The sequence below is a fragment of the Anomaloglossus baeobatrachus genome, assembly GCF_048569485.1.
Source record: "Anomaloglossus baeobatrachus isolate aAnoBae1 chromosome 7 unlocalized genomic scaffold, aAnoBae1.hap1 SUPER_7_unloc_3, whole genome shotgun sequence".
Taxonomy (NCBI): Eukaryota; Metazoa; Chordata; class Amphibia; order Anura; family Aromobatidae; genus Anomaloglossus; species Anomaloglossus baeobatrachus.
Window position 1 is genome coordinate 398,403 of NW_027441817.1, and position 16,974 is coordinate 415,376.

The 16,974-nt window shown below is 47.1% G+C and overlaps 2 protein-coding genes across 2 annotated transcripts; both read left to right on the plus strand.

Annotated features, from left to right (window-relative positions):
- Positions 1-823: 823 nt before the first annotated feature.
- LOC142259415 (taste receptor type 2 member 40-like) lies at positions 824-1,711 on the plus strand. The gene has a single exon (XM_075331828.1). The coding sequence runs from the start codon at positions 824-826 to the stop codon at positions 1,709-1,711; it is 888 nt and encodes a 295-aa protein (XP_075187943.1).
- A 6,884-nt stretch (positions 1,712-8,595) lies between these two features.
- Positions 8,596-9,555, plus strand: LOC142259416 (taste receptor type 2 member 39-like). The gene has a single exon (XM_075331829.1). The coding sequence runs from the start codon at positions 8,596-8,598 to the stop codon at positions 9,553-9,555; it is 960 nt and encodes a 319-aa protein (XP_075187944.1).
- Positions 9,556-16,974: the final 7,419 nt, after the last annotated feature.

Genomic DNA, 16,974 nt, shown 5'->3' on the forward strand with positions numbered 1-16,974 from the left:
CCCACTGTCTTACAAGCTGAACCCCGATAAATGTCATCAGTGCTCTCTAAATGAGGCCACCAGGAGTGTTGGATACGACCGTCACATGAGAAAGTCCCTGATGACTTTATTTTCGTTTGATAGGATATTGGTAGAGGATGAGATTGGACCAAGGAGGAGATTTTTATTCCATGGTAAGGGCCGGGGGTGGACAAGGCTGAGATAAAACAATTCTATGTGAACGAGAGGGAAGGAGCCGGAGTCGGAGAGGTTCAGTCCTATTGAGCGTTGTTATTTTACATTCCAGGAAATGTTTGGGATCCACCTTTCTAAAACTAGAAAACCCCTTTATTAAGGGATGGGGAGTAGGATAACCCTGCACATGGCCATCTGTACATTCAGCCTGATAGTGCAGGATGGTGTGAGCACCAACAGTGCCTCAAGCAGCGTGAGCTCTATATATAGGGTCCTGGCACCGATACCAGGAGGCAGATCAGGCATTACATCTTGTTTGGACAGTCAAATCTAGTTGTTTTTGCAGTGGAAAGTAATATTAGTCAATGTCCTCCTGCTACCTCCAGAGGCTTGATCCTTATACACTTATTATTGGCACAGATCATTCCATGGATGTAAATGATAAGACTGTAAAATCAACACCTATCAAATGAAGGGTCAGATGAAGGGCAGAAGCCTGGGTAGATGAAGCTATAAAGCTGCACAGTGGTAGACGTCCTCCGCCACCCCTCATATAGGGGAAACGTCCGATGGACACATATTTACTGCTGCTTCTCTAGTTTCTACGGACGATCTTCTTGTTGCAGCAGAATTCATAGGATTGAACACAATGATTTCAGCTCTGAGGGTAATCAGGTTAATCCTCATGATACTCACTGGGATGTCGGGGACCCTCCTAAACTCAACAGCTGCGGTTTTGTATTTTGGCCTCTGGAGGAGGATGAGTGATTGGTGCAATTACAATGGCATCCTGCTGGTTATCAGCCTCGTAAACCTTTTCTACCAATGGTGTCTGACTGTCGATAATGTTTTCAAATATTCTGAGATATATGAAATGTTTGACGAGAGATTGTGCCTGATCCTCTTCAGCCTCCAGTTCACACTGGTCGGATTCAGTCTGTGGAATACCACTTGGCTGTCTGTACTCTACTGCGCCCGGCTGGTCAGTTCCCCTCACTGGTTGTTCCTCCGGATAAAAGAGAAGTTCTTTTCCTTTCTTCCACAGCTGATGGCAGGGTCGGCGGTGTGGTCGGTAGTCATTACTATGCCACTATTCTGGGCCACCAATATGGAAACTGCTGAGAATCAATCTGAGGAGGTGACCATATGCAGCAGGAGCGTGGATGTGGACTACATCATCTCCAGCCCCGTGCTCGGATTCTGCATTCCGGTCTCTATGACTTGTCTCTCCATCGGCCTCAGCGTCAAGACTCTGGTGAGACACATCCACACCATGCGTAATTCCCACATTTCATCCCCCCAGGTCCAGGGCCATGTTCAGGCCATCAGGATCATGATCATCCGCGTTTATTTTGAGATATCGTTCTTCATGGTTATTATGCTCGGGACGTTCACATCATTGAGCTCTAATTCTACCATGATGGCCATCCGCTGGCTCAACGCCCTGAGCTACCCAACTTCTCAGGCTCTATTATTAATTTTTGGAAATCCCAAATTAAAGAAGAAGCTATGTGATTGTCTTACATTATGGAAATGACGGCAGAATATATTGTACTGGATTATTAATGATAGAACAGGAGTCCGAGCTATGTCTGGAGACTATTAGTTTTCCAATACTATGGACCACCACTCTTGAAATTCCTCATCATGCAAAAGACAACTCAATGTGATAGCTTTATTGTAGACTATTGCAGAATTATCTGTGTATATCTTCTAACCATTCCTTGTCTATTAGGCTCCTTATTCTATTACTATTGGGCTTATTATCATTACTCAGGGCACATTTGAAGAATGGGGCTGAGTGATTCCCGTCTGTCATCTCCGTAGCTGCTGGGACATTACCAACAATGGCCTTATATGTTATTGTAGACATCTTATTGACTGCCATAGTGTCATAGTTTTAAGGTTCGAAGAGGACACAAGTCCATAAAGTCCAACCTATAACCTGACATGTGGATCCAGGAGAAGAAAAAACCCCATGGGATGGACAGTAAGCTACATATTAGAGAACAACTCCTTCCCAACTCCACACACATCTATATATATATAGACCACTGCGCAACCAGCTCCGTCCTCACCTATTGTACCATCACCCATTCCCTGTAGACTGTGAGCCCTCGCGGGCAGGGTCCTCTCTCCTCCTGTAGACTGTAAGCCCTCGCGGGCAGGTCCTCTCTCCTCCTATACCAGTCTGTCTTGTACTGTTAATGATTGTTGTACGTATACCCTCTCTCACTTGTAAAGCGCCATGGAATAAATGGCGCTATAATAATAAATAATAATAATATATAATTGTGCCTTTGGGTCTCAGCTCAGTGCGTACTTTGCTTTGTGTCTTAGGGTTAGAGTTATATTGCACTTTTATAGTGGCTCTAATGACCCTCAGGAGATAGAGCGGGTTGGGACGAGGGCCTTCTAGTTGTCTTCGGCACTATTGAGCTGGGCTCTGTGGTTATGTTGGCACAAAATGTTGCGTTGGATTGTCTTGATTGGTGGAAAATATGAGACTTTATACCATGACTGGTGGTAAGTTGGTGCCAGATCCTTTGTTCCTCTTTGATGTGGTCTAATGTAATTCAGAAGAAATACTGAATCGGAAAAGTGAGCAGAGGACTCACAGATCAGAGACATTGCTGTGGGAATCAGGAGAGTGCAGGGAACTGAACCAGTCACTGAGACATTGGCAGGTGATTGAGGAAAACCTCTTTCCAGTGAGAGTGACCTCCAACCTGAGAAGTAGCCCCTCCACATGTCCCAGCCATTCCTGTATGATGTGCAGTAATTGTAGCCATTGTGCCGATGCCCCGACAGAAACAACATTTCCTTCACAGAAGACTGAGACAGTGACCATAACCGGCCAGGGGATCTCGCGCCATGTTCCCGGTGAGATCGGCACATGTTGTGATGGGACTGATTTGTTCCCAGTGCACCAGGCATGGATTCTGTTTCTCGATATGTGACTCCATCATAGAAACATTTGTGTTACTGGATTAATTAACCTCTGCTGTTTAATACCGTAGAAGTGCCAGTGCCTCAGCTGAGTATAACCATGGAGCTTTGCGACTTGTCTGCATTGGACTCTGTGTCCGTGACCATTCCTGATGGATTTTCATCGGCCTTCACAACCCTTCACCTGGGGCATCATATGTCCAATATAGGATTTAAGACCAGAGCGAATAACTTATACTGCTTGAAGAGATATTAACAGATCAAACCAAAAGAAAAACCTCTAAAACTCAAAAATATTAAAAAGTCAAAACGCAAAAGAAAAATAGTGGTGTAGCGGGAAGTGAATGTGGCGCCCTGGACAAGCCAGGGGCCACAGAGAACAACACCACCACACCCCACACTCCCAGTCAGGCACACCAAAGTCAAACAAAACCCTTGTTGCCTTCCTCCAGGGGCTGATGTTCACACCAGGGGGTGGGCCAGGTGGTTGGCCCCGCCCACCGAGGAGTTCACAGTCCTGGAGGCGGGAAGAGTAGTGGAAGTTTAGAGAGATAGAGTTTGGAAGTGAAAGTGGAAGGAAGGAAAGTGGTAGTAGAGCAGACTGAAGTGGGTCCGGATATGTGGCCCGGACGGATCAGCAAGGTTGTCAGACGGTGGTGACCGTCTGCAGGAGTGGCCTATTGGAGCTAACCGCAAGGACCGTGGACGGGCGGTGGCCCGGCGGTACCGGACCGGTACGCAAAGAGAAGCCAGCACCATCCGGCAGGGGCTTACGGACCCCGGCAAGGCTAGGAGTCGCCGTGAATTTGCCAAATCCGTTAGCGAAGGGAACCTCCTGGGTTTCCCAGCAGCCAAGTCCCGACAGAAGGCAACCGTCCAACCTAGAGAGGGAAACACAGTCACCGCCAAGGCTAAAGTTCCCAGGGCCAGAGCCTGCGGGCAAAAGGGGCTCCTTCAGCCCATATCCAAGCTGGGGAGCAGGTTACTGGTGGGAACCCATTGGAACCGTTACACTACATAGGTGCAGGGAAAGGCAGTCACCATCAACCTGCCGGGAGAAACAACACCGCAGCCGTCTGTGGGACCCGTCCATCCAGCCGTGTGTTTTACCAAGAACTGTGTCCTCATCATTGGCTGAGTGAGTACCACCGTGCCGTGCGGCACAGCACTGCCCCCGCGACCCTGCACCTCACCAGGCCCCGTAACCCGCCTGCCATCCATCCCTACCCCATCACCGGGCCCCGGGACAACCAACCCCCTACCCACGGAGGGGAGAACTAACATCCAAGCTGCTCCCTGTCACCGCTCCCGGGATCCCTGTCCAGAGCAGCGGTGGTGTCACCAATATCACCACAACCGTGGGTGGCGTCACGGACAATAACCAACTCCCCACAATCAAAACCCCCTTTTCACTCACGGGTGAGGAATGCCGCTCGAGTCCCCGGGATCCGGCCTACCGCTCGAGCCACCACCGAGCAGCAGCAGCAGCCGGACCCGAGCAGTGGGAGAGCGCAGCGTCCCCTCCTCCGCCCGCGACATGAACACAATGTAAAGGTAGATAGGTCAAACATGCAGTGATGGCCCCAAAATAGGCGGTGTGACCCAAATATTAATAGCAGAGGTAATAAGGCTCACCCTCCACGGAGGTTAGACATCCTAACGTTTGTGTTGCCCCCATTCCACTGCGCTTAGATGCCCCTGCCTGCCACACAAAATAGTACCGACCACCAGGATACCTCAATAAAGTGCTACTGCAAAAAAAAAATGGAAAAATGGTCCAGTATGAGATGAATCACCGAGTATCTGGTCAGTGCTAAAATAATATGCTGAACCGACAATAGCCCAACAATATGCAGCAGTCCCAATGCCTAAAATTAGTCCCCCAGAGAACTCAACGCAGCAGACCCAAATTGTTGCAGAAAAGACAGAGACCATTAAAGCCACCAATCACCAGAATTCTCCTATATAACCTAAAGCCAGTGCTATACTGGCACTACCAGGCTGATTCTATACATACCTGTAGTGGTCAGCTCGGATGTTTAGGTTTTGAAACACAAGCAAGTAAAGTTTGTAAAATGAACAGTTTTTTGATTGACAGCAGCTGCCGATCAGCTGATAGCTGTGGTGGGTATTCATAGTGATTCCTGCCCCCGGCCTGTCCGTCCTGCCCCTATCTGTTATACTGTATATGCTATTTCTATTATAGAATCGTTTTACTAAGTGCTAGAAGGACCTGTGCTGATGTCATACCCATGTGACCGGAATAGGCGGGGCCTCAACTAACAAAAATAATGTTGCTTCCTGGTATCATCTATGTTGCCTGAGGCCCCACCCCTTCTGGTCACATGGTTATGACATCAGCACAGGTCCTTCTAGTCCATTAGTAAAATGAGTCAATAATAGAATTAGCATATATAACAGGGGTAGGAGGACAAGCAGGGGGCGGGGATAACTATGAATGTCACGCCCAGGGAAGGGGGTACTCAGTCCCGGGCGGTAGCAAATGGGAATGTCACTCTGGTGGCCGTTGCCCGGTTCCGTGCCCTGGGGTTTCTTTTGTAAAAGGGGGTATTTACAGTAGGGGTGAAAGTTAGTGTACGTGATGCCACCTGCGGGTTGCGGTTACGAGTGTAGAACCGCCACTGCTGAATGTGGGTATTCCGAAGGATGGTGGTGGTTGCAGCAAAGGTGTTAGGCCCTCCGTAGGTAGGGCCGTGCCTGGGAGATGTGAAAGGCAATAACGGAGACCACACCAGGTTGTCTTGAACAGTCTCTACTCACTCAGACCCTTGGATTACTGGTTCAGGTCCACTGGAGTATCAGTGCCAATGGCCAATGTAGTGACCCAGGTTGCTCTGTCCCCGGAACTCTCTGTTGGTTTGGTCACCATAGCATGGAGCGTCCCTTTCTGGGTACAGTCTCCTTCTCCATACAGCGGGCAGTGCGGACCCTATGGGGAGGTAAGTGTCCGAATCCCGATCCTAGTTTACTACTGATGCCCCCGGATTATTTGGTTCGGTGAAGCCCATGAAGGTGCCCTCACCGTGCAGGTGATTATCAAGCCGTGTAGAACTGGCGCCTGACCTAGGGCCCTGTGCCCCGTGCATGCTCCGGTCCCAGCGGTATCTGTCCGTACCCGCCCTGGCGACCTCTCTCTCGTGCCCCCGGGTCACCGTTGCACGGACCCAGCTCAGGCACGTCCGCACACCTCACTATGTGCCACTCTTTTCTCTCACTGCTGACGCCTCCCACTAGGCTAGCTAATCCCGGGACTCGTTCCTAAAATAGGCAACCATCCCCTTTCATGTTTAACCCTCTATGCCCGGTGTGGAGTGGAGAACTAGTACTCCAGGTCGAACCAGGGGTTAGGTCCTGCATTCCCAAGAGGATGCAGTTCCTTGTAGTGCCCTGAGTGGCTCAGGGGCGCTACATGAATATGCACCCAAGCTATTAGCTGATCGGCAGCTGCCGTCACTCAAGAAGCTACTCATTTTACAAACTTTACTTTCTTGTGTTTCAAAACCTACACATCCGAGCTGACCACTACAGGTATGTATAGAATCAGCATGACCTTGGCGTCATTAACTATTTATTTATTTTATTTTTCTCTCCCCTTTTTAATATTATATTTAACCCCATCACAAAGCCTGTCGCACGTGCTCAGTATGGCCACATCACTACTCGGAAGGCGTTACCCACCACCGTGACATCAGAGACCTATCGGGTGTGGCAGAGCTCCACTTCCAAAGCTCAAATCTGCTGTCAGATGACTTCATATTGTGTTCACAGATTGCCCCATGTCCACACCGTAGATAACGTACTTGACGGTGCTGAGACTGGAGATCACAGATGCCCATAAGGACTGACCTCTGTCCAATTGGAGACTATATAGTCTACCGGTGCTGAGGATGGGGATCACAGCTGCATATAATTACTGACCCCTGTCCATACCGCAGACCACGTACTTGACTGTTGTTGAGACTGGAGACCATTTGACAGTTGCCCATAATAACTGACCCCTATTCACACCGGAGACCATATACTCAACCGGTGCTGAGACTGGAGATCATATCTGCCCATAATGACTGACCCCTGTGTACACCGGAAACCATATAATATACCAGTGCTGAGGTGGAGACCACAACTGCCCATAAAGACTGACTCCTGCCCACACCGGAGACCACGTACTCAACTGTTGCCGAGGCTGGAGACCATAACTGTCCATAATAAATGACCACTCTCCACATTGGAGACAACATACTCGATAAGTGCTGAGGCTGAAGACTACAGCTGCCAATAATGAATGACCCCTGTCCATATCAGAGACAGCATACTTGACCAGTGATAAGGCTGAAGACCACATGACAGCTGCCCATAATGACTGACTCCTGTCCATACTGGAGACCACGTGCTCGTCCTCTGCTGAGGTTGTAGACCACAGCTGCCCATAGTGACTGACTTCTGTCCATACCAGAGACCACATGCTTGACCAGTGCTGAGGCTGGAGACCATAGCTGCCCATAATGACTGACCCTAGTCCATGCCATAGACCATGTGATTGACTGGTGCAGAGGCTGGAGATCACGTCACTGCTGCCGATGATAATTGACTGCTGTCCATATCAGAGATCATGTACTTGAACGATGCTGAAGCTGAGGACCACAGCTGCCCATGATGACTGACCCTTGTCTATACCAGAGACTATGTACTCGACTGGTGCTAAAGCTGGAGACCAAAGCTGCACAAAATGACTGATCCCTGTCCATACCGGAGACCACGTACTCCACCGGTGCAGAGTATGGAGACCACAGCTGCACAGTATGATTGATACCAGGCCTTACCGTGACCACGTACTCCACCGGTGCAGAGGTTGGAGACCACAGCTGCCCATAATGACACGTTCATATGTGGATAAACCTGAGCTGGGAGGAAATAAATGACACATGAAGAATAAAGCTGGGTGGCTGCTTTACATGTGGGGGTCATATTATTGTACTGGATTGCTGATCCCTACAGACTGACCAGAGTGTGTCCTCACACTTGACCGAGGAAAAGGCGACAGGTGATTTACGTGAAAGGTAAAGAAATGTGTTTGCATCGTTTTAGCCTATTTGTTCTTACAAAGGGCTGCAGAAATTCCATGCTCCGGCAATTTGCATATATTAAAATCCAGGTCCTCTTTTGGGATGTCAATTTCTGACCCTGATAAAAAGTGAGAGTCGTCCATAACTCCATGAACCATTTCTCTCTACAGCTACATGTGCACATCGAGGCGGCCGGGACGTGGGATCAGAAGCTTCTACTGGATCCATGAGTGGTGGAGGAAAGCCTCCTACCCTGGACAATAACAGAAAGAGGATTAGGTGGAGGAGACGAGTTTGCTAAGTGTTTTATTTTTGGAATTTTTCCTTGATCCTTTCCTCGTGTTGTGAAATCTGGAGAAGGCGGTGACCTTGTACTGTACAAGGGAACATGACAGGTGATCGTCTGATGGAGATGATGGAGCTCTTCAACATGAATGAGGTGGCTTCTGTCATTACTGTAGCTCTGGAGATTATTATTGGATTAGTCTTCAACATGTTTATTGTTTCCGTCATCGTCTATGACTTGTACTGGCAGAAGATCATGAGCAGCAGCAGTAAAATCCTGGTGTGCCTCGGTGTGTTGAACATGACTTACAATGCTCTGATAGCTGCCGGCATCATGGATGACTGTATTCAGACCTCGTCCACATTAGACCTGTCCTATCTGTACATCATCTTACTGCTCTGCAGCATCAGCTCTTGTGCGTGGCTGACCGCCGGCCTCGGGGCCTTCTATTTTATAAAGATTTCCCAGGCCAGACTGCTTTCTTGGGTGAAGTTCCACCTTAGCTCCATGGTTTCTTGGATGTTGTTGGTGCTTCTGGTTGTGTCCTTCATCATCAGCTTCTTTAGCAGTTTACTGCTGCTTTCTCCTAATACCAGTTCTCGAAACATTACAGAAAGTCCTCCATCTGTCCTGAAGGTGCTGGCCGGGCAGCGGTCAGGATTTATGAATGCGGTTCTGATTGTTACCTCCATACCTTTCATGGTAATACTGATGTCCAGCATCTGCACCGTATGGACACTAAATCGACACAGTCAGAAGATGGTGAGAGGTGTGGAGTCAGAGGACAGTAGACGGCGGAGGTCATATGAAGCTGTGGTTTGTAGAATGATGCATTTCCTCATTTTCTATGGTGTCTTTTACACTTTACAGTTGATTGTCTATTTTTCTATTATTGCATTCCTTCAGTCGGGATTCTGGGAGGCGTTGATGCTGATGTCGTCCTTCACTCCTGTCCAGTCTGTGCTCCTGGTTCTCGGTAACCCCAGACTTAGAGGGGTCTGTAAGATGATGTTACCCTCTCCTGCCGCTCTCAGTTTCTCCTGGGGAAGTAACGAGGGATGAATGTGAGCAGGTCGGGCAGAAGACATCCTACCAGTGGTTGTACTGGAGGAGAATCGGAAGCTGGTGGTGTAGAAGGTGTATACAATGGACACCGGGGTCACTGGTTGTTGGGATCATCTTTCTGCTATATTATCTATGGCGTTAAGGATCACTTATTGAATACTAAATATTGGGGATGTCTTTAAGACTATAGTGGAGTCTTTTAACCAAAACATGAGAGCAACGTCCATCAGTGTGGCCAGGACTAAACCCTGGACCCGGAGACGTCTTCAAGACTATAGTGGAGTCCTCTGACCAAAATGTGAGAGTGACGTCCATCATTGTGGGCAGGACTAAACCCTGGACCCGGAGACGTCTTCAAGACTATAGTGGAGTCCTCTGACCAAAATGTGAGAGTGACGTCTATCATTGTGGGCAGGACTAAACCCTGGACCCGGAGACGTCTTCAAGACTATAGTGGAGTCCTTTAACCAAAACATGAGAGCAACGTCCATCAGTGTGGCCAGGACTAAACCCTGGACTCGGAGACGTCTTCAAGACTATAGTGGAGTCCTCTGACCAAAATGTGAGAGTGACGTCTATCATTGTGGGCAGGACTAAACCCTGGACCCGAAGACGTCTTCAAGACTATAGTGGAGTCCTCTGACCAAAATGTGAGAGTGACGTCCATCATTGTGGGCAGAACTAAACCCTGGACCCTGAGACGTCTTCAAGACTATAGTGGAGTCCTCTGACCAAAATGTGAGAGTGACGTCCATCATTGTGGGCAGGACTAAACCCTGGACCCGGAGATGTCTTCAAGACTATAGTGGAGTCCTCTGACCAAAACGTGAGAACAACGTCCATCAGTGTGGGCAGGATTAAACCCTGGACCTGGAGACATCTTCAAGACTATAGTGGAGTCCGGTGACCAAGACGTGAGAGCAATGTCCATCAGTGTGGGCAGGACTAAACCCTAGACCCGGCGACGTCTTCTGTCCTCTCCTTACTTCTGCCTTTAGGAAGTTTCCTGTTTTCTGTTTGTTTAGTTTGTAATTTTAATTTCCTCTCACTGATGACAATGACATTTGTAGTTTCAGTCAAACTGAAAGTTGTAAAAGTAAAAAGCAGCAGCAATTGTGGCCTTCCTCCTCCTCCTCCTCCTCCTCCTCCTCGTCCTCCTCTTAAATTTTCACTGTCTAATTTCTTCTCACGTTTTATTGAAAAGTTAAAAGATTTTTCTTTCTTTTGGTGCCCTGGAGATCCCTGTTACCAAATCTGTTTGGGCCCATCTCATCGACTACAAATGTATTACATGTAGGGTAAATGGAGAACACAAGGAGAAAAATGTTTCACTTTTTTTTAACATGTTTTGCTTCATCAGGGAGTGTCTTCAAGATCTCTCCCTGATAAAGCAAGACATTTAAAGGCCCCGTTACACGCTACGATTTATCTGACGATATGTCGTTGGGGTCACGGTTTCCGTGACGCACTTCCGTAGTCATTAGCAACGTTGTTGCGTGTGACACCTACGTGCGACTCCGAACAATCGTAAATAGGGTGAAAATCGTTGATCGCTGACACGTCGTTCAGTTTCAAAATATTGTTCGCTGTTTGGAACGCAGCAGACATATTGCTACAAGTGACACCCTGCCAACGACGAACAACATCCACACGACCGCCTTGGTCAAACAATATATCGCTGAACGATGTTGCGTCGTTTGTGAGATGTGTACGTGTGACCGCTACAAAACTACCTATGAGCGATCACCGCAAATCGTAAAAACGATCTGGGCATGTCACATCGCTAGCGAGATCACAAGTGATGTCACTGCGTGTAACGGGGCCTTTACAATGTGAAATCTTATCATGTTTAAGCATTTAACTCCTCGTGTTCTCCACTTATCCTAATGTTTTTGGACTTGCTTTGTCCATTTAAGCCCAGTTCACACTTGCTGATTGGCTTGTTTCTTTTCCTACCTATGTATTTAATGGATCTAATTCAATAAATGTATCACATGTACAGGATCGGTATGAATTTGATCATCTGGTGCAGTCCCACTCAGGCCACACACGGCTTCATGTTGGGGGCCACAGACCATCATTGTTCTCCACCAGGACAGGTTAGATGGTAGAATGGACAATTTCTGGATTTTCCATCACCAAACCTTTGATACATGAAGACTTGGTGCCCCTTCACCATATAATATGACTCACAAAGCCTCACATTGTGGATGACTGGACAAGGCATGGAAAATATCCTGACATGCAATGTGGAAACCTGGAAATATAACAATTAGTGACAATTTAACGCTTTTTGCAGAATGGCGGAGCTGGAGGCTGATGTGTGAATTCTTCTGGAGGCATGTATGATGCATCCAAGTATAGTTCACCTACATGAATAGGGTCATAGAGCATGCATCCAATCCCAGTGCATCCAACTCCTTGGCATCCAATCCCAATCTCACTGCATCCAGTCGCAATGCATCCAATCCCACTACATCCAATCCCACTACATCCAATCCCAGCGCATTGAATCCCAAAGCATCCAGTCCCAATGCATCTAATCCCAGTGCATCCAGTCCCAATGCATCCAATCCCCCTGCATCCAATCCCAGTGCATCCAATCCCACTGCATCCAATCCCAATGCATTGAATCCCAAAGCATCCAATCCCAATGCATCTAATCCCAGTGCATCCAATCCCAGATTCAATCCCAATGCATCCAATCCCAGTACATCCAATCCCAGTGCATCTAATCCCACCGCATCCAATCCCAATGCATCTAATCCCAATGCATCCAATCCCAGTGCAACTAATCCCACTGCATCCAATCTCAGTGCATCTATTCAGATATAAAGGTTACTCCTGGCCATAGTGTCAGAATACTAAGTCCCCCTACAATAGAATATCTCCGGAATGTTCCGCACTGTTTGAATATATGTATACACCTTCACCGTATACATTGGTTTCCTGTAGCCAGATATATTTATTTATAGAAGAACTATATTTTAATCTTGACTCCGCCACCAGACATACCAATGTTCTGCCAAGATACTGCTATACCATAGCCAAGAGCTGGTGCATGAGGTTAGCAGGGCCGGAATCTGTAAAAGACCCTAAGGGATCGGGACCCTGCACTTATGGCCAAGGTTACGGGGACCATGTAGACTGTGCAGGATCCGACCTTTCTGGCCATCATTCTACCACTCACAAACTAATGGCTTCATAGAAACAATTGCAAAGCCCATAAAACCACATCAAGAAAAGTGGTCAGTAATGACAGCAAAGACTGGGGCAGCTTATCTGTACTTAACCCTCGCAGGTCTGGTGGCAGCACAATTCTCCACTGGATTATGGCTTTTTATATTCCTCCATAGCAGAAACCAGAGGGACTAGAAAAGCCACCAGTTATAGGAGCGTCATGGAGTATATATCTCCGAATCAAGGTGGCCATGTCACTAGCTGGGAACACAAACAACAAATCAAACGGTCTCACAGTAAAATATAGAGCAGGCGAGGTATCGGGGGCCGGGGACTTGTACTGATCCCCACACTAAAGAGAAAAGCGTGGCCACTGATGAGGACCCTGCCCAGACCAACCACCAAACTGCAAGTGTCACAGTCTCTCCATAAAACTGCTGCTTCGTGGGGTGAAATAAGTATTGAACACGTCACCAATTTTCTAAGTAAATATATTTCTCAAGATGCTATTGACATGAATTTCTCACTAGATGTTGGTAACAACCCATCCAATCCACACAGGCCAAGAGATCACCATAGATGTCCATAAATTATGTGTAATAATGAGAAATGACACCGGGAAAAAGTATTGAACCTGGTACTGAAATGTGTTTAATACCTGGTTGTGGTCGGTTTTTGGTGAAATGAAGTTCTTTCCACTTTCGAATTATGGCCTCAAGACTGCTCACTAGAACTGTCAGGAGTTTAGAACTTCTGTAACCAATGCCAGCAGTATGTTCTGCAACAATAAGGTTGTGAAGGTCTTGAGATAGCTCACTGGTTTTACACATCATGAGATGTTTCTTGTGTGACACATTGGTAATGAGACAACGTTTTATCATCAATTGAACCAGCTAATATTTTTTTTCCTTTCTAATTACCGATAGATTTCAGCTGGTTTCAGGACATTCTGTGGTTTTTGCACCTTTCTTTATGTGTTGAATACTAACTCCTGGCATTATTTCTCATTATACACATAATTTATGGGCATCTATGATTTGATTTTTTTGTCTGTGTGGATTGGATGGGTTGCTACTGATATCTGGTCAGAAATGCATGTCAATAACATCTTGGAAATCTATTTAGTTAGAAAATTGGTTGCATATGGTCTTTGTGATCATTACTTCCATTTCATGACTTCTTTAGTTTTTGAAGAACGCACGTCAACATTTAGTGCAGGAACGAGAAGGAAATCCTCACAATATTTATAACAGATAAGAGGTTTGGTAGGTTTTTAAAAACTCATCCAAAATATCACATCTGATAACACAATGGAGGAAACCAGTCCAAGGCTCTTAGATGTTCTCCTGCATCTCAGTTTTCGTTCGCCTTGTCTTGATGTCAACCATTAGTAGAGTTTGGGGAGTAAACAAGGGCCTTCTAGCCCCAGAGGAGGACCATTTTCAATGGAGACTTCTCTGGAAATGATGGGGCCCCTACAGAAATAAGATAAAATGTGTCCATGAGAAAGACAATTATTGAAGCCGCCCCCACAGCTGCCATCTCATCTCAAGGACTATGCTGTGATTGAGCCCAAGGGCTCCTGTCCATGATCTCTACCAGGTGATGGAAACTGAGTATTACTCACAGCAAGTTGGGCTGCAGTGTGTACATCGCCCTGGCCAAAAACTGATGCTCTAGCAGGATACAGCTAAACCCCCACTAAGTGGAGACACCACAGGTGCAGGAGAAGCAGATCACACACACACCTTCATGGAATGGAGGGGAGGTGACTGCTAGATGATAAAACTGCACACAAGTGGCTTGCATAGAGCGCTGTTCACATGCAGATGACACAGTCACAAACCCGCAGCCTATTAGGTAACGCCCTTCTATTAGATCAGGCGGGCTGCCAAGCCGTACTCCACTGTATATCATGCACGGACAGACACTCTACATTGCAAGGCCCAACAGAAAGGGGCCTGGCTGTATCCTGTACAAACAAAAAAATATGAGGTTTTTGTTGGTATTTATGGCCATAAAACGTAAGCCTACACCCTCGTCACGGGACCTCATGTCTGTAGGTCCCTACACTAAATATAAAAAAAGCAACAATAAGAGGATAATGTCCTCCAAAAATCAAGTATTACTCACAGCAAGTTGGGCTGCAGTGTGTACATCGCCCTGGCCAAAAACTGATGCTCTAGCAGGATACAGCTAAACCCCCACTAAGTGGAGACATCACAGGTGCAGGAGAAGCAGATCACACACACACCTTCATGGAATGGAGGGGAGGTGACTGCTAGATGATAAAACTGCACACAAGTGGCTGGCCATAAATACCAACAAAAACCTCATATTTTTTTGTTTGTACAGGATACAGCCAGGCCCCTTTCTGTTGGGCCTTGCATTGTAGAGTGTCTGTCCGTGCATGATATACAGTGGAGTACGGCTTGGCAGCCCGCCTGATCTAATAGAAGGGCGTTACCTAATAGGCTGCGGGTTTGTGACTGTGTCATCTGCATGTGAACAGCGCTCTATGCAAGCCACTTGTGTGCAGTTTTATCATCTAGCAGTCACCTCCCCTCCATTCCATGAAGGTGTGTGTGTGATCTGCTTCTCCTGCACCTGTGGTGCCTCCACTTAGTGGGGGTTTAGCTGTATCCTGCTAGAGCATCAGTTTTTGGCCAGGGCGATGTACACACTGCAGCCCAACTTGCTGTGAGTAATACTTGATTTTTGGAGGACATTATCCTCTTATTGTTGCTTTTTTTATATTATGTGATGGAAACTGAGGAACATCTGTTGACACCAGTAGGACGCAGGTGATTGTGATGATCTCCTCCATGATTTGCCTAGTTTATTTTTATCGATTGCGGAGCAGATAAAATGTCTTATGTAAATCCTTCATGCACGGAGGTCAGATACCTGAACCCGGCAATACGACACGTTGTTATTGTTCTCCGATGCCCGAGTAAATCTATCTCTTCACGATTTGCATTTATCGTCAACCAGGTGGAGAGACTGATCGTCGTGTCTGAGCGCCATTATTCCTAGCACCACCCTACATGCCGAATGTGAGCTCCATACAACACCCGTGGCTGCGGCCATTATATTGGACTGTTGTCACAAAGCAAAATGGTAAAATGCCGGAATTCTCATATTTTGTAAGTAAAAACAAGTAAATGTCAGAATAAATGTTACCTGATATTGGGAAATTATAAGTAAGAACCAGCAAATTGTGTCTAAACTAACTTTTTCAAATTAATTTAGAATTTCTCAAAATTTTAGGATTCTAGTAAGTTTGAAACTTTGGGAATTCATTTTGCGCAAATCCAGCAGAATGACGGCTCACCAGCAGCCACTTTCTAATGTCATATTAGTAAAAAACCAATAGGATGTCATACACACCTAGCCCCTCACCTGTCCCCCCTGAGGCAGCTCCAGTCTGGTGCTCCACCGGATTCCTGAGACAACAGTTCTGGTTCCAGCTCATCTTCACGTTTCTGGTGCTTCCCGTGTCTTGATGCACGTTCTAAAGTCATGTCTTCATAATGAGAATCGGCCCATGGGACACGGGGTGGCACACATGATGACATCATGACTAGCATCAAGGTCCATCCAGCATGGAAAGCACAGGTGAGGAGGTGACCAGAGCTGCAGTTGCTGCCATACAAAGCAAATCAAATTTCCCAGCCAAATTCCAGTGAACATGCCAAATTCACTTTTTACCAATTTGCCCATCTCTAGTCTGTAGACAGGTCTGTATTTGATTTTCTGACCTCATTGAGGCCCAGTGATATTCCAAAAGGTTAAATAAAGCATCGGACAGTCAAGGGTGGGTGGTAGGATGCATTTGTGGCGCCCCTGCGACTCCAGTCGCCACAGAGTATTGCACCTCATTTATGGTGCAGTATTCACCTCGGATAAGGAGGGGGTTAATCACCGGTGTTCCACATTCACACTTACATACAGCTTAGGAGATTTCTCACTAGGGAGCCGGACTAGGGTAGGCAGGGGGTTGGCTATCACGAAGCTTGGGACTTTCCGGTCACTAGGATAACCACCTGGGGGGCGGGTTCCACTTGGGGTAAAGGTAGGAGCAACTCAAACACACCCGGCAGTTAAGTCGGGATGTCAGTTCTGGCGACACGACACCACTTCTTCTCCTTTTTCTTTTCACGGGGCCTGAGGCGGGGAGCGGTACGCATAGCCCACGTTCCCCCTCTCCTGAAGGGACACCCCTTGGATAGAACA

Excerpts from the sequence above, each read along its gene's own strand:
- LOC142259416 (XM_075331829.1), top strand. The coding sequence starts at position 8,596 with ATGACAGGTGATCGTCTGATGGAGATGATGGAGCTCTTCAACATGAAT.
- LOC142259415 (XM_075331828.1), top strand. The coding sequence starts at position 824 with ATGATTTCAGCTCTGAGGGTAATCAGGTTAATCCTCATGATACTCACT.